At 41.0% G+C, this 18,296-nt stretch overlaps 1 protein-coding gene across 1 annotated transcript in view; it reads right to left on the minus strand.

Annotated features, from left to right (window-relative positions):
* Positions 1–1,294: 1,294 nt before the first annotated feature.
* Positions 1,295–18,296, minus strand: part of Aff3 (AF4/FMR2 family member 3) — a 399,929-nt gene continuing 382,927 nt past the window's right edge. Inside the window, exons 20-24 of the mRNA XM_033761487.1 lie at positions 14,057–14,128; positions 12,279–12,372; positions 9,164–9,213; positions 8,830–9,053; positions 1,295–6,598 (exon numbers count right to left, since the gene is read on the minus strand). Of these exons, the coding sequence (XP_033617378.1) occupies positions 6,477–6,598; positions 8,830–9,053; positions 9,164–9,213; positions 12,279–12,372; positions 14,057–14,128 (562 nt within the window). The 3' untranslated portion in view covers positions 1,295–6,476. The remainder of the gene's footprint in view (positions 6,599–8,829; positions 9,054–9,163; positions 9,214–12,278; positions 12,373–14,056; positions 14,129–18,296) is intronic.

Consider the following 18,296-nt stretch of genomic DNA (forward strand, 5'->3'; position numbering starts at 1 on the left):
GACAGCAGACGATGCTCTGAATGTTTCTATAACTAAAGATCAGATTCTAAGCTTAGCATTCATTACTGACATCTGAACTCTAGACACTCATGCTATTCAGTGAAAGTAACAGAGGAGACTCAAAAAATGTTATTAAAAAAGTTAAATACCACAGTATGTGGTGACACATGCCTGTCATCCCAGCTACTCTGAAGGGAACAGTGGGTGGGTCACAAGTTCAAGGCCAGTCTGGGCAATTTAGTGAGACTCTGTCTCAAAATAAAAATCAAAATATGGGCTGAGGAGTAGCTCAGTGGTAGAGTGCTCATCTAGCATCTGAAGGACACTTGGTTCAAGCTCCAGCACAGGAGAGAGAGAGTGAGAGAGAGAGAGAGAGAGAGAGAGAGAGAGAAGGAATGATCAAATACCTTTGGCAACTGTGGATAGAATATGCTTAACTCAAGTAATGAATGTTTCTCAGTGTTAAAGATTTTTTTCTTTGCTCATTTAGATACCTATAAACAAAGAGATCATTAAACATTGGGGAGATAAGTTTTTTGAAAAATTTAAACAGCAATGAAGAACAGTAAGGAACCCAGCATAATTATTTTTTTAACTAAACATTATTTGAAAATCCTAAGCACAGGTGATATTTTACATATCTGGATAAAATATTCTTTTTACTTCCTTCCCCTCCTTTTTCTTTCTGATACTAATAATTGAATCCAAGGCCTCTGCACTCAGCTACATTCCACGGCTCTTATTTTGAGGGGAAGTCTTGCTAAGTTGTCCAGGCTGGCCTTGAACTCGTGATCCTTCTGCCTCAGCCTCATGAGTAGCTAGGATTATAGGCATGAGCCTCCACATCTGGCTGGATAAAAGATTTCTTTCTTTCTTTTTTTATTTTTTTGGTACCGGGATTGAACTCGGGTCTTTGCGCTTGCAAGATAGGCCACCAAACCGCTGAGCTAAATCCCCAGCCCTGGATAAAAGATTTCTTGATGAACTTTTCCTATTTTAAAACTGGGTAGAAAACAAGGACTTGATTCAGCTTCTCAGGCCTCATCAGTGCTTCCTGATATTTGGAGACAAACGCTGATCTTTGCGTACTTGCAATTAGTGATTTAATTTATTCTTCAGATCAATGTCCTTAAAATTGGCTTCAAGAGGTGGATTTTCCAAGTAACGAATAGAGGTTTAATCCCCTGACTCCCATTAGTGTAAGAACTGTGAGTCTAAATCTCCTTGCAGCCAGCCCAGAATTTACCTCCTGCTGCCTCTGAGTGCCAATTAAATAATAAAAACCAAGACTGTGGTCAGATGCAATTAGAGAACAGAGATTTATAATTTTTCTCATGCTAAACAAACAAGTTAACCCCTCTGACAGAGTAATTTGGACAAAGAGGACACACATCTCACATGGGAATGTTTTCTTGTGCTATTCATCAGGATTTGCTCTTCTGGGAATGGGCAAACGAGGAAAGAAACTCCGGCTCCAAATAGTTGGAGATGTGGTGTATGGGGTTGTTTTAATTTTTGTTCTATTAAAACCATCTTTCAAGACTGCAGTTGATCCAAGTTTCATGGACAATGTGATACTTCTTAAAAATAGATGTCAGCCATGTAGCTGGCAAAGCTGCCTAAGAGAAAAACAGTGCAGAGTGCTTCTTGCCCAACCTGAAAGCACATTGGGCTCAGTGTCCTCGAAGTGACAATGCCAGGTCTCTTGTCTGTGGGAAGAGGCAGCCTCCTGGATGACCCGAGCCCAGAGTCCTGTTGCACTCTGCTGGGCTGATGAGGACTCAACTGATCTGTCTGCCCAGAAGCAAACCCTTCCCAAGTTTTCCCTCTAACATGTGACTTGTGCAAGACAGTGTAGTGGGGAAAAAGACAAGGTGGTATTGCAACTTAGGGATATGGTCTGGATAAGGTGAAGTAGTTGTTTTGTTTTTGTGGTTATTTCTGCTTCTTTAATTTAGTTTGGGGAGAAGGAAAAGGGAAGAAGGGAAGAGGGAAAATGAGGTTAATAAAACCTCTCCCACCTAGCAGCCATTCAAGTCTAGCCACTGCTCTAATGGTTCCATCTTGAGTTCAGAATTTACTCGTTTTACTTAACCAAATGTTGCAAGCACAATTCTACCACATTGGTTTGAGTTGGAAAAGCCTGGCACACAAGTGAGGGAGGAGTAAGTGTGACTTGAAAAGATGTTGAGCTGAAGTGTCCCAGGGCTACTGTCTGAACAGGTGTCCTTTGGAGAGTCCTTACCTGTGTGCACACACACATATGTAACATATTGTACAGTATCAGATATGGGAAAGATAAGTAGTAAACTATGGTGTCACAATAGAGACATGTGTATTTTTTCCCATGAACAGTATCAGACTTGGCAATATTAATCTGTGGGAGTCACACTGAAAACATCCATGAAACAAGGAGGTTGCTTTTAAAGAGATTATGAGCTGGATCCAGAACATTGATGAACATATTTCAATTCTAACGTTTTCTCATAAAAATATTCACAGAAATGGTTGGACATTTTTTTTACGTACAACTTGATTTTTCTCATGTATAACATAGATCATTTAATGTAACGCTTGCAACCTTAGAAAGGCAGACATATTTAATCCAAGTCCGTTTATAAATTCCAATTTCACATGGATTAAAAACTGCAGATAAATTAAGTCACAATAATATCCTGTACATGCGTTAAGGCTGTTGACCGCTGAAGTCTCTTCGGTATCTACAAACAGGAAATCACACGCAGATAACTGGGTCTGAAGAGTGTCTACATCATTAAAAAAATCTTGCTTTTTTTGGTGATACAGATTTCAACAGTAACTCTGGAAAACTGTGAAAAATGTTATTTAAAAATATATATGTATATGCTACTGCACAGTTTCAAAGATGTGGTTCATAATGTTGGCTGCACTGATTAATTTTATAACAATGACTGCACTTCCAAGGTGATGTGAACACGCAGTGACTTACACTCCATATTAGGCACTAGTAATATCCGTCAGGCGTACTACAGTTTTATGTTAGCTGTATTGTACATATATATTTTTAAATGTATGCATTTGTACAAACTGTGTATATCATGTATGGGGTGTCAGAAATGTACACATCACTGTTATATAATACACACAACATTGTTGTACATATTAGGATAAGTTTTAGTGCAGAAAGTCTCATTGCATTGCATTCCATAGTTCAATCTAGTACACAATTTGTCAACTCTTCAGATTATTTTTTCCAGTACGTTCCTCTTTAAACAGTGGGTCCAAGTTTCCATTTGCAATTTGAAAGTTTCCAGAAGTATCTGTTTTAACCAGACCTCTCTCTCCAGGCACAATTCTGCACATGAGCCTGATCTGTGTAGAGTAGTAACTGATGCCAAAGTCTGATCAAGAATATATTTGAGCTACTCTCTTTCAAAGATAATTCTAGCAAAGTGATAAAGGATGGTTTCCATTTAGGTCATGACAGATAAGATCAGTTGAACTTGTGTTGAACTTCTGAGGAAATATGTCTTTAAATACAAAGAAATGGTAATAAATGCTACATGTTTAAATTCAAGAATTTGTGGAAGGACAGTACATCAGACTGTGAGCTGTGGTTGTTTCAGACATTTAGACTTACACTTCCTACTTTCTACACTTCGGCATTGTTTGAATTTTTACAATGAAAAGGTATCACTTTTATACTATGAAAACACAAGAAAGATGTTTCAACTTGGAACCAAACTAAAAAAAAAAAAGGGGGGGGGGACAAGTTATGAATGACTTCCACAAGCAACAATTACAAGATGGTTTCTTACCAATATCATCTACACCCAACTGCTGCCCTGACATGCTCTACAGATGAACGGGAGGCACTGACAGGTCCTGCACGCTCTTACTGTCCCCCAAAATGACCAGTTTCTAAAGGTTTTGTTGGAAAACCTTGGTGGTCAGCATCTTGATGAAACAATGCCAGCACAACTAGCTAGAGGCCATGTGCACCATGAGATGGGGCTTCTGGGGAAGCCCACACACAGTGCTTTATAAGGCTTGCAACTTTAAAGGTGGACAAGACCAGGAAAGCTCCCTGGGGAAGCATGGCAGACCCCAAGGGTCATCCCTTTAAGTGACAGTTGAAACTTTTCATCAGAATTCACCATGAATAAGTAGAACACACTCTCAGTCCTGGAGAAAAGAAAATTGTTCAAAATTTTAAAAGTTAGATTCAAAATTCCATCATCGGATGGGATCATGAACTCTGCCAACTATTAGTGAAATGGATGTAAGAAACAACTTATATGGATAAATATGAAATGGAAATACAAGCTAAGCATCCCTAACATAAAAATCCCAAATCCAAAGTACTCTAAAATCTAAAATGTTTTGAACATCAATATGATGCTGTAAGTGGCAAATTGTATCCCTGACCACATGTGGCTGTCACAGACAAAACAACAAGTGCACTAAGAGTACTGTGTAAGACTGATACCTTAGGCCAGTGATGGTGAACCTGTTAGAGCGTTCAATGATATCAAACAGCATTTCATAGGTTCCCCCCACTGCCTTAGACTATGTGTATAAAGTGTATTTGAAACAGAAATGAACTTCATGTTTAGGCTTGGGTCTCAATCCCAGGATGTCTCATTATGTACATGTGATTATTCTAAAATGTGAAATCTAAAATACTTCTAGTCCCAAGTATTTTGGATAAAGGATACTCAAACTTGTACTCTTACTATTTTCAAGTGCCTGAAGCTCAAAGACTGATGCAAATTTCACTTGCTCATTGTCAATTAATTTCAAATCACCAAAGTTGTTCGATCTTTTGTACATTTTTGAAGCAATGCTTAGTGCTTGGGAATTACAACAGTCTTATTTCCCACCTATGGGTCAGACTGACAAAAATGTTAACATGGAAACCAAATCCATAAGATCAGTGAAGACATATTTTAGCATCTATCTAATATATCCTGTGCCACTATCACCATGAACAGGGCTCATTCCACAGACTGCCTCACCTGTCTCTCAAACCAACCCAGTACAATTATGTCAAGTAAGTCAAAGACACTATTTTATGTTTTCAAAATATGGCAAGAGAGTCCCTTATCTTTTGGGAGGTTTACCAATATTTCATATCCAAATATATTTAACAAGAAAACTAACACTAGGGCATAACCAAACACCATAAAATAAAGTTCAGACAAACACTGTAAACAAGATATCAAAAACTAAAATGTAAACTTAAAACAAACAGACAAACAAAGGAAAGGAAAAGAACCATAGTAAGACGTAAACATAAGAGATGCGCAAGATATAAGCAAGATGCTCTGGTCATTGCTACTGCAAATAGAATAGCAATCCTTGCAGGAATAACTGTAAGCAGCTTGCTAAACAAAGCCTGAAAAATATCCCCCAAATCATAATGCCCCAAAGGCCTGCAGAGGCACATTCTGTGTGAAGCGTGAGAATCAGACAGCATTGTGATCATAAATAGCTCTCAGACTGAGAAGCAACAGCTAGGCTCCTAGTGAAGGAACATTTCGGGTAATGTCCTTATTTGGCCAAGAAAGTTTGTAAGAAAGCTACCGTGGAAAGAAGAGACTTGAAACATATTGGCCGACAAAAGCCATGTGGGTCACAGTGGCAGGAGGAGGAAATGCATGGCCCTGGGGAACCCGTCACAGGTACAGACTTCAATTCCTAATGGAGCTCAGAAACATAGTCATTGACACTTTCATGTGTGTTAAATTTCAAAGACACTGAGTTTTTACCAAATCTGGGTACCATTTTCAAACAATATGGGGGTGGGGCAAAGAGGGCTTGTGGGAATCAGACCATGTGCTTGGAATGTGTTTAACTGACAATAATGTCGGATGGAGGAGAGAGGATAAGAGGAAGGGCAGGGCATTTGGTAACATGTAATCTAATAAACTTCTGGCACAAAAATAACTGACTTGTTTTCATGATCAATTATCCATTAATACACACCAGTCAAAAATAATTAGGGAATAGTATATTAATACTCAAAGTAATCAATAATATAAGAGCTAGGGTTCATCTTAACTGGCAGTTAAGCTTTTGGTGTGCTGTACTGCACCTTGTTGACTAACCCAAGAGATTTTGGTTGAATTTTTCTAAGAAGTCATGGTGTAGCACTGGAATAGAAAGAATGTGTCTGTGAATGTGTGTGTGGGTGCACGTGTGTATTTTCTCTAATCAGGAACCTCTGGTCACTCTGTCTAGCCTGAGGTTATGGAAACTAGACAAATAAAATGTGTGCTGAAGAGCTGTGTGTTTTACACACATACACAGGCAGCGTGGTATACACCCACACACATGAACACACATGCCCTGGGAAAAGGTCATTGTCTGATGCCGAGGAAATGTTCACCGCAGTCTGGTAAATTCTGTGGCTGGGAATTTCAGTAGCACAGTGTCCAAAAACTTGGGAGCAGTCCATGGAGACAAGAGCACAAGCTAGCTCAAGGGTGAGGTCCCTATGACAGGTGGGTGCTGTTCCGCAGCCAGTGCAGACCCTGCTGGGAGTACTGGACTAGGTGCTCCATGCTGCTGTGCAGGGTGACGGGCCCCATGAGCAAATCCAGGTCGTTGAAGAATTCTAGGGGACAGAGAGAGTCGTTAAGAGTGCCACATCTGCTAGGTGTGCCACCCTAACTCAGGACCTGAGTGGCCTCAGAAAGAATTCCACTCATGGTCTCTGTATAAACCAAGGGTTCTCTGTTCCCTCATGACTTCAGCATGCCCTTGAAAAAAATACAACCTAAGCGTAGGGGACTCATCCTACAGCCAAAGGAATGAATGAGAGCAAGCCGTATCTCCCATTTCTAACTCAAGTAGCCAAACAGCAAAGGAAATCCATGTACTCAGGCTGCATTTCCCTAGTACAACAATGGTTCCCATTCTGAAGGGTAGTGTGACTTGGCCATCCCTTACTCTGGAGTCAGTACTGAACCTCTGGAGTGAGTCCAGGGAGTCGGCTCTGGGATGCTGTGGGACAATCAGCTGGATTTTGAGAAATTTCTACTGAAGTCACCAGTTAACCTTTGGGCCCTCTCTGGGCTTGCCCCTTCCTTGAACATTTACCATGCACCCAGGACTCTGCTACATGCAAAGGGTAGCGAAAAGGGAGGAAATCAAGATGGTCACGTGTGAGCTCTGCTCTCGTCACATCCCAGTTTCACGCTGATGGAGACAAATGTATTCACATGCCACTGCTGTCATAGTTGCATTACTCCTTGGAAATAAGTCTCTAGACCAGTTTTCCCACAGTGCTTACAGACACCCTAAAGCCCTGCCAGGGCGAGAAGGGGTCAAGGAAGATGCACGTTACTGGAAAGTGGCCAGGAAGAGGACTCAAGGTGCAGAAGCAGGCTGGGCTGAGGGAACACAGTAGAGTTCCCACTGGACCTGTGACACTGAGGCCTTCAGCAGGGCAAATCTAGTAGGTGGCTGGCAGCACCACAGGAAGCCTGGTTTTTGTGAGGTCTTGCAAACTGGACATGCATATTTCTACACATTTGCCCACTTGGGACACAGATCTGTGCCACTCCAGCCACGCAAGTGCTGTGCAGTTTTCCAAACTGTTCTATGTCAGCTTCCATGTCCCTGGACCTCAGTGACATTCCTATGGGATCACTACCTGTGGGCTGCACTCTATGTACTGAGCCTCATTTTCTTAACGGTTTCCTGCACTCAGGACTACCCTGTGCCACCCCATCCCCTCACAGCGTGGACATCCCGCTTTTGTCCTAGGTTGTCATAGAAACATAATTTTCATCTATGGCCTGAAAATGAACCCAGATTTTCACTCTTACCTGTTGCCAAAGGGAAAGTAGTACATTGGTATAACTTTTTGGGAGAAAAGATAACAATAGATATCAAATATGTAACAATATTTGAAAAAATCTGTACCTGTTCTACTTCTACATAGAAAAGATAACAATAGATATCAAATATGTAACAATATTTGAAAAAATCTGTACCTGTTCTACTAGGCTTCCTAAGGAAATAACCAGAATATGGACAAAAACTTATACAAAGGACACGATCATGGTGGAAAAAAATGGGAAGTAACCTAAATGTCTAGCAATGGGGGAATAGTTTGAGAAATGATACTTTATAATTATACAGTCATTATATTTATATTAGGATAGTATTATAAAACCATTATGAAGAATATTTCTAGACTAACTAATGACATGAGAAAATGCTTGATTTTAGTGCTAAATATAAAACAGGATATGAAACTATGTACATTATGATCTTAGTTTTGTAAAAATGATGCAGAATTGGGGAAGAGAGGCTAGAAGAAACTTTGGTAGGATGTCCGTAGCAGTTACTTCTTGGTGATAAGATTACTGATGACTTTTCTCTATAGTTCTGTCCTTCACAAATTTAGCCACAGCAAACATGCATTACTTTTATTATTAGAAGAATATTATTTAAAAAGAAAGTAACTATGCCTTATATATACTATTGCCTGTATATACACACATCTGTACCTATACCTACACGTGTTAACTGTGCCTGCACCTATAAATGTACCTACCCTGTTATCTGTCCCTACACCTGTAATTGTACCTACACACCTATACCTGTGCCTACTCCTGCCCTTGTATTGTATCTATGTCTAATCTCTATACTCAAGATCATCCATGGTAAGGCTAAAGGTGGGAGAAGGTACACAAGATCCTGAGTGACCATGGGAGAGGTCAGGAAAGGTTTCACACAGCAGGCGACAACTCCTTCTCCCTCTCCTCCCCAGACCATGAACACCTGAGCAGTGATGCCCCAGGCCAGGCTGTCCCTGGTTCAGAGGCAGCCACACACCTCTGTTTTCCTTGGCCAGGTTGTCGGCCATCTCCCAGTAGTCGTAGCTGTGGAGGATGCTGTTGGTGATGCTGACATGATTGGCTGCCATTTGGTGGATGCGCTGCGGGATGCTGACGATGGTCGATGGGGACAGGGTGCTGGCACCAGAGAGGCTACCCTGAGACCCCACGGAGCTGGTGGGAGAGGGGTTGGGAGATATGGGGGATGGGGTTCCAGTGCTCCTGGAAGGGGAGAGGCAGAAAAACCAGAGTGGAGAGGTCGGGAGGGAGGCAGGAGAGGCAGGGCGGCCCGAGGGCCTGACAGCACCATGCACAGGGTGAGGTGAACTTACTTTCCGCTGGTCCCCCAAGGAGATGGGGCCTGGGCAGCCTTGGAGGAATTCTGCAGAAAAACAAGAATGTGCAGTGAGTGCTTTCTGCTTCTAGATGCACTGAAACTGTGTCAGGGAACTTATAATATCACAAGGCTATTGGCTCCTGCAGAGGGCTGAGAGGAAAGGCTCGCTTCTGGGTTTCATGTACATATTTTAGGTACTAAATTAAATCATAACCCTGAGAGCCTACTGACTCCTACACTAGTCGAATTTTAAACCTGTAAATGAGTGTACTTCTTCTGAAAAAGAAAAAAAGAACAGGAATCACCCTTCCCCCTACATACTAAGAGTACCTTATATTTAACTTTAGGGGTTATTTGCAGAAACTGTGGATATATGCCTTTATTGAATGCCTGAGAAGAGATGTCATCAAATTCTGTTGTGTTAATTTATGAAATTTAAAGCATTTATTTCTTTTAGGGAATCACTCAAATATTCCTAAAAAGATGGATTAAAATGTATTTACGTATACATAGGACATTCAAAAATTCTGATTGATTTGGACATTTTGACTTTGGATGTTATATTGCACGAGCCAGGTGCTTGCAAACATTTAAAAGTTTTCCAGATGGGAGAAGATAGCTCAGTGGTTGAGCACTTGCCTAGCATGTGCAAGGCCTTGGATTTGATCCCCCGAACCACAAACAAAACAAAACGAACAAACAAAAATAAAGCAAAAACCAGAAGAAGTTTTCAGGAAGTCTGCAGGACAATTACGGGGGAAAATAGTCTTTGTGATGCTCTTGTGAATGTTCCCTTCTAGAGACACGAAATGGTGTTGGCCTGGTTTCTTGAGACAACATGTATCTTTTGGTGACAAGGAACTTTACAAAGTGGTGACTGATTTTTTTTAGTGCAAGAGGTAACAAAATGGCAAAAACAAAAAAAAATGAAAAAAAAAAAAAAAAAAAAAGCCTGTTAGGACTCAGAGGCATGACAGCAAAGTGTAAGCTCAGGGCAGAATTGCAAACCATGTCACTTTTACCTGTCTCAGGATATGACATTATTTTGATGGAGAGAACTAGAAAAGAGAAACTCAGAACATTATTGTCACTTTTCTCCATCGGGGGCTGTGGGATGTTTCACTTCATTTTCTATCTATGTGAGGTTCTAAGAAGTGATATATGTAACAGATGTTCCAGATGTAAAAAAAACAAAGGGGGAGAAGTTTTGGGTGTGTCAGAAAGTCCTTTGGCCAAAAATATGGGCAGCCACCAAGTCCCCCTTTCTGAGACAGCACCATACTGGTAAAACACACTCTTCACAGCTGAGTGGTCACTGTAACCTGAAGGCTTCAGCCTCTGAGCTTTATTTATGTAGCCTTTGAAACTTTGTACCCAGTAAGGGCCACCTAAGAATATAAAGTTTCAGTTAGGAGGAATATGTTCTCCAGATTAATTATACAGCATGGTGACTATGATTAAGAATGGAGAAAGGAAATAAGGGAAAAGAAAAAGTATGAGAAAAGGAAAAAATGGAAACAAAGTCTTTGTAAATAGGGCAGGGTGAAAGGGGTGAAAGGAGGGTTAGGGTATGGGGAAAAATAAGAACCAAGACATATCATGTAAAGGTGCAAGATCCCAATGATAAATGTAACTGTATCGTTTGCTTTAAATGTACCAATAAACAATGGGGAAAAATTCATCTAAAGAAAAGAATAACATAAAGTCTACTTGAAAATCGCTAGGTTGTAAGTGTTCCCATCACAAAAATGATGAGCATGTGGGGTGCTAGACATGTTAATTAGGTGATTTAATCACTCCACAACGTAACCATATATCAAAACAGCATTGTATACCATAAATATACATAATTTGTCATTGATCAATTAAAAGTACATTTAAAAATGTAAAATTGATGAAGGGTAGGAGAAACTTTGACTTTCAGGTTCTTTTCTTTACCCATTCTGCATAGATTACGGGCTGCACATGTATACCAAGGAACTTCTTTAATCTCTTAAATGTTTTTGCTGCAGTACCTTGTTCTCATATAATTCAGCTTTCTTCTTTTTTTTCTTTTGTGGTGCCAGGGGTCAAAGCCAGGACCTCACTGATGCTGTGTGCTATTCCACTGAGCTATACCCTCAGTTCTGAGTGTCCTTCGTTATTCAAAAGCCCTTTGTCTTGACTGCAATAACTCTTTAGTTATTGCTAACTCTTATGATCCAGAATCTGTGAAAATGATTCATCTTGACTTTAGGTGCCCAAAATATGTAAAGGGAAGGTTCCATGCCAGTCCTTGGTATTTAAGGCACATGTTGGCCAATGGTCCAGAACCTGTTACCCTACCCCTACATGCACAACTGGGAAGGAGGCAGCAGGCTGCACATAGCCCTTGGGACCCCCAACACAACCTGGCCATCAGAGATTGTCTCTGTGATGTAGAGCCTGGCTGTATATCTGATAAAGGGGTGGTGAAGACAGTGATGCTGTGATCCCTTGTTTCTGTAGATAAACAGAATACGATACCCCAAAATGTCAAACAAGTGATTAAACTTCTAGTCCACTTTACAACAGTGCATCAGAGGACTGTGTTTTTTTTTCTATTCAAAATTCTTCCAGTGAAAACAATTTCATTCTCTGAGATAAGCAAAAGCTGCCAAGGCTGTGCTTGCATCCTTCTAGTTACATATTGTTATCTGGTGTCTCTGAGCTCTACTAAGCCATTTCTTACCATTTTAAACAATATCTCTATTAAAAATCAAAGTAGCTACTAGAGACTAAGTGGAAATGACTCTAAGGAATTTCTGAGAGAGAGAGCAGCTCTATGTGGACATGAGGGAGTTATGTCTGCTGTAAAGATGAATTTCCCTGGACACTGGGAGGAGTAACTAGATATTCTTTCTCTGGTAAAAATACATAGACAAGAAGGGGCGGGGTGAACGAGCTAGGCTTTCTGGACCCTTTCTCTGAGTCCTGGAAGCCAGAGCTGTGCCATAGATGTGGTTTCTCCGGACACCAGAGGTGACCTGCATTAGCCTCAATGCAGCAGGCTCTACTAGGCTTCCCAGAGAGGCCCCGACAGGGAGATAACTCGGGACAAGGAGCTGTGTTGTGCCTTTGCCAGACAGTACCTTGAAATAGTCGATGAGTGCTTTTGAGTACTTTACAGCATGGTCCCGTTTCAGTCGAAACATCCGCCAGTACAGGAGAGCCAGGCATCGGTAACTGCGGCAGAGGAGAAAGGTGGGGCAGAGCATGAGTGTGTCCTTCACAAACATGGCTTTAAAACACCATGTCTTTCCAGGGTCCACGTTTATGTATCTCAAGTGTTTCTACATGCATGCATGTCCATGAACATCCAACCTTCCTTCTGTCCAAAAAATACAATCCAAACTTCCAAGGAGGTACTCCAAAACTGTATTAATCACTACACCCTTTATGATATAGCTTTATCTCTTTGTTGGGAAGTCTGGCTACTTTCTTCTCCAACCACCAGAGGGCAGTCTCTCTCCATGAGAGGTACCAGGAAGCTCTAGCACGCAGCTTTCACTGCTCTTTAGATGTATTATTACCTGCTTTGGGACAGGGCACCTCTCTCACCTGTTTTTATTATGTATCTGTTCTAACATTTACTAGGCTATTACTTTGCTCAAATAAAGTAAAAGATAGTGGGTGTGCATTATAAACAATAAAAACATGGGGAAAGTTTTCATTTATTTTCTACATTTTAATGCAACTTACACATTAGTATTCTATTTAATCTGATAACATCACTATAAATCATTCGTTTATTAATTTCAATATGGAACTTCAATAAAGACAAGGGCATAGGGTGGCATTTCCTGAGATTTATCCTCTCCTCACTGGCATTCTTTACTCGTGTTATAATTATTTACTAATTTAAATTTAGGCTGTTTACCTAGAATGCCAACAAACCAAATATAGCCTAGCAGTCTCCACATAACACTCCACACTCCAGATGAGGCCATGATGTAGAGCAACCTGAGACCTTCTTTTGTCTGGGTTGTTGTTATGTTTTTTGAGACTCATTTGATGCTCTAACTTGTAGATTGATAATAGAGTGTAATGAGCCTTTGGAGAGCAAAAAAATTTGGATATTTTGACAGGAGGAACAGAGAGGTGTTTTGAGATCTAGGGAATGGGGTGAAATGTCCTGAAGCGACACCATGGGGAAATTATTATTATTAAAGCACATACTTTGTCACTGTAAATACAAAGAAAATCTATGATACGTTGGCTACCATTTTGGAAGAAATGATTTTATCATCAAAGCATAATGAGCTGCTCCTCAGTTTAATGTATTGAGAACTTTAATGCATCATCTTTATTCATACTAATCTGGCATGTAAAGCAACACATAAATTATTTTGATTGCATTTAGTGTTAAACACAAGAGAAATTCCACTGGGCACAATTCACATTTAAATGACTATTACAAGGAACCTCCTCATTTTAAAACACAGGATACAAACAGAAAAAAGAAAACTTCTTATGATGGACTTGCGGAATTTCAGTTCATGCATAGGATGACACCAAGAAATGGGCTAGCTGAGCCAGGTGGCACATGCCTGTAATCCTAGCACTCTGGGAGGCTGAGGCAGAAGGATCTAGAGTCTGAGCCCACCCTGGGTAACTTACTGAAACCCTGTTTCAACATAAAAAATCAGACAAGGGCTTGTGATTAGCTCAGTGTGAAGGTGCTGGGTTCAATCCTCAGTACTAGAAAAAAAATTAAATAAATAAAAACAGAAATGGTTGAGACCGTCCCTGGCTGTCAGAATTACATGGAGTCTTGTAAGATATAAAGCACTAGAAGAACTTCCAGCCCTGGGCTTGCCAGTGACACGGGGGGCTGGGGCACCCTCCTAAATTGGGGTGACACACTCACCATAACGCAGCTAGCTGTTTGTCCTCTGGTGTGGCATTGGGACCTGAGTGGGTTTTTAGTCTCATAGCATACCTAAAAATAAATAAAAATAAAAATAAAATGAATTTATAAAAATGCATTTCTGTTACCAACAGAGCCTCATATCTTGTGGTAGCTCTCTGCCCTGTACTTAAGTTTTTCATGGTGCTGCTGCTAATTCTTCTTAAAAGCCAGCTGATGTGGCTTCATCTCCTCCAAGTACTATATTACAGTGATGACGAGAGAAACACTCTCTTGGCTCTTTCAGCTCTTTGACAATATGCATTCAAATGCTGTGGAATGGCAGACAGAAGCCCAGTTCAAGAATGAGTCATGTATTTGGCAACACGTCCACTTTTCCACATTTTGATTTATGGCTGAGTGGCTGACAGATGGAGCCAAAATCCCATCCTTCCTGATTTACCTCCAGGAAAAATGTCAGCCCTGTGTTCAGACAGATGCTTCTTTTACCCTCTGTTATGTAACTGTAATTCTGCTGGCAGGGAAATGTCCTGTCCTGGGTACATTTAAAGTCTCTTTGCTCCTACAGAGGTGAGCTATAGGAAATGAGTGGCTTTCACAGACTGCACATAGTTTCACTTACTACTCTGGCCTAGGGGAACTGTGGCTGTGGCTTTCACCTGGTAACACACCTGTTCGTCTGACTCTGAGAGAGCTGAGGTAGGGTGGCCAGAGGGCCTAGGTTCAAACCCCAGCTCAATCATGCACTAGTGGGAAGAGTTTAGACAAAGGTGTGAACACCTCAAACCCTCCATTCCCTTTTCTGTGGATCAAGATGAATACAGTGGTCAAATAGTGTTGCCGGGATTAACCCAGATAGTTTTGAAAAGGTCTTGGCATAGCAAGTTAGCTTGCTGTAAACCGCCCAAGAAACAGAGTGGCTGTCACGAAATTATCACCAGACTCATAGGTTTCTGAGTGCATCTCTGCAGTTTTCATAGTGGCTGCTCTGGGAATTACAACATACATAATACAACTTGGTGTAATTTACTAGTATCAGTACTTTACCACTCTGAGTGAAAGCTTTTACCTTCCCCACTGTTAAATAACATCACCTTGAACATCAGATGGTGGCCTAATTTTTGTTTCAATCATCAAACACTATTTAGAAAACCCATGGGGGGGTAGTTTATTGTATGCACATTTCTGTTCTTTCCTCTTTTCTCATGTTCCAAGGTTTCTTTCTGTGTCATTTTCTTTCTGTTGGGAAAGTTCCTTCAGCTGGCCTTTTGAGGGGGAGTGTCTTATTACAGATGAACTCTTTAGTTCACCTTAGTCTGAGAACATCTTAATTTCTCATTCTTGAAGAACAGTTTCACTGAATTGAGAATATGCTGCTTGACAAGTTGGTATTTTCCACCATCGGAAACTGTTTAGCCAGTTGCTGCCATCTGAATGGATGCCCCATCCCTGTAGTAAATGCACCCTTTCTCTCTGGCTGCTTTCGGCAATCTTTCTCTCTCTTTAGTTTTCAGAAACGTAATTAAGTTGTGTCTTGCCCTTTGTTTCTTTAGGTTCATCCTCTCTGGGTTTTTCTCAGTTTCTTGGATGTGTAGGCTTGTGTCTTTGGACACATTTGGCTGGTTTCAACCATCACTTCCTATGTACTTCCTTGGGTCTGTCATTCCCTCTCTGGTCTTCTCTCCTACAGGATCTTTTGTTACTCTGCTTGTTTTGGTTGGCAGAGTCAAGTGTGGGAAACTGAATTCCCAATGTTATCATATTTGGAGGTGCGGCCCCGGAGCAGTGCCCTCTGGAACAGATGAACACTGTTCTCCCGAGAGTGAGTCAGTTACTGTAGGGGTGGATCCTGATGAAAAAGGCTGAGTTTGAACCAGTTTCTTCTGTCTCCCCTGTGCTGCTGGCCTGGCCAAAACCCTGTCCTCCAACTTTCCAACCTCCAGAACTGCAAGGTGAATCAACTGTTGCTATCATTAATTCAGTCCCCATGGTATTTTGTTCAAGCAGAAGAAGTTAAAGTAAGGCAGTGTTCGAGGCCTTATTTATTGGTACTGGGGATCGAACTTGGGACCTTGCACTTGCGAGGCAGGCGGTGGAACCACTGGGCTAAACCCCTGGCCCCAGCCTTATTTATTTTTAAAAAGCCCCTTTCCTCCTAGATCAGGTAAATTCTACTTCCTGTCCTCCAGTAGATTGATTCTATCTTCTGTCACCTCCCAGGGTTCTGTTGGACCTTGCCAGGGATTTTTGTTTCTATTACCATATTTTTCAACTCTATCATTTCTGTTTGTTTTTTAAAAAATAATTTTCATTTCTTTGATATTCTTTTTTTTATGGCCATAGAATTGTAAATTTTTTTGGAGCATTTAATGGTAGTTGCCTTAAAATCCTTGTCAGATACTTGATTCATCTTGGCATCAGTGTCTGTTCATTGTTTTTTTTTTCTTTTATTCACACTGTGAGTTTCCTGGTTCTTGATAGATGAGTGAGGGTCTACTGTATCCTGGACATTTTAGCTATTATATTTAGCTATACCTATTCTAGTCTCTTACCTTTAGCAGACAACCACTCTGTTTAGGTGCAGCAGGCAGGTGGTGGCTTACTTTGGGGGCTGGAGTTCCAAACTGCAATTTAATTTTCAGAACTCTTCTGGCCCAACTTTGGTCTGCTCAACTGAGTGGGGCCCCTGGAGCTCCTGCTGGCTTCCAGGGGCACTCCTGAGGCCAGGTGGGGGTGTAAAGGCAGGGTCACCAGGGTGAACTCTGTGGAAGCCATTTTCACTGCCAGGGCTATTTTGCCCTCTGGGGTCCCCGGCTGGAGGAGGAAATTCTCCCCCTGTGAGATCCCTGGTGCCAATGCTCCAGGCCCCCAGGTCAGAAGCATGTGTCAGGCTTAGTGATCAAGGTGCAGAGTTAAGGGGCAAATTAATTAGCACCACTTAAAAAAAGAGAAATCTATAAACACGTCTTTTTTTTTTCTTTTTCTTACTGACCCTTTATACATATTTATGGAGTGCAGTTTGGTATTTTTATACATGTACACAGACTACTGATGAAGTGAGGTAGTTCACTTAGCATCCCCTTGTCTCTCTTCCTTAAGATCAGAATGTTGAGAAACTTCACTCATCACTCTTCTGAAATAGGTATGCGGTATCTTTTGGTTAACTAAGTCAGCTACTGTAACACTATTTTCTAACTCAGGGAAGAAAAACTCTTTTTCACTTAGTTTCCTGGTAGTTCAGGGGAGCCCATTCATTCTGCATTCTCTACCTGTGAGAGGCTTCTTTCCTCTAGGCACAACTATACCCCAGGGGTATCTGCTGGCATCTGGCTATTTTTTTCTTTAGGATGTTTGTTCCCTTTAAAGTATGAATGCCTGTAAGCAAGCAACTGATAGTTCACAGCAGGCCCTATGGCTTGTGTTGGTCCATTACTCAAGTTTTTAGTGAGCACATACTCTGTATCATGCTCTGTTCTAGGGGCTGGGGATGCAACAATGAAAATATCAGACCAAACAACAACAAAATCCCACATTCTAGGTTATTTTCTTGCTTTGCACCTGTCCAGATTCACCCAATTTCTTTCCTGGTCACCTGTAGGCAACTGAGGCTATGGAAAGGATGAGAAGATGTAGTGTCTCTTACAGTAATTTTAACAGATTTTTACTCTGTTGTTTGCTTTACCACTGAAAATATTACCCAATATGAGAAGACAGTACGAAGGCATTAGCAACACATTGATTTAGTAGAATTATTTTAATGAGAAAAGTGGCTAGGCAGAATTGACCTTCAAAGTAACCTTGAGAAATGGTGTCTGAAGGTCTCTGGTGTTAGGATGAGAGTTTCAAAAGCTTGAAACTATGGCTTGAAAGATGGTGGTCAAAAATACCACACAGCCTTTTTGGGCCAATGTGGACCCCAAAGACTCTGCTCTAAGACAATCAGATTTTCTGTGTAGAATGGTGGGGCACAGTAAAAAAAAAATAGCCTTAGATTGCAGAATTAGAGAAACCTCTTAATGTGAGTCTTAGGAAAAATTATTTCACATAATGAGTATTAGACATTATCCCACACAGTTAAACTGGCTAAAAACATAAACAGTATTACAAAGGTTCGCAGAAGGGCTAATGGGCAGAATTCCCTTACTGGTTTGTAGACAGAAATGAAGGATATGTCTTTCCAGGTGTCCACTGTGGAAGAGCAGGACCTCCCTCTAAGCACACTAGGGCCCTACTGGAACTT

The sequence above is a fragment of the Fukomys damarensis genome, unplaced genomic scaffold (genome assembly GCF_012274545.1).
Source record: "Fukomys damarensis isolate Sample0158 unplaced genomic scaffold, DMR_v1.0_HiC HiC_scaffold_9, whole genome shotgun sequence".
Classification (NCBI taxonomy): domain Eukaryota; kingdom Metazoa; phylum Chordata; class Mammalia; order Rodentia; family Bathyergidae; genus Fukomys; species Fukomys damarensis.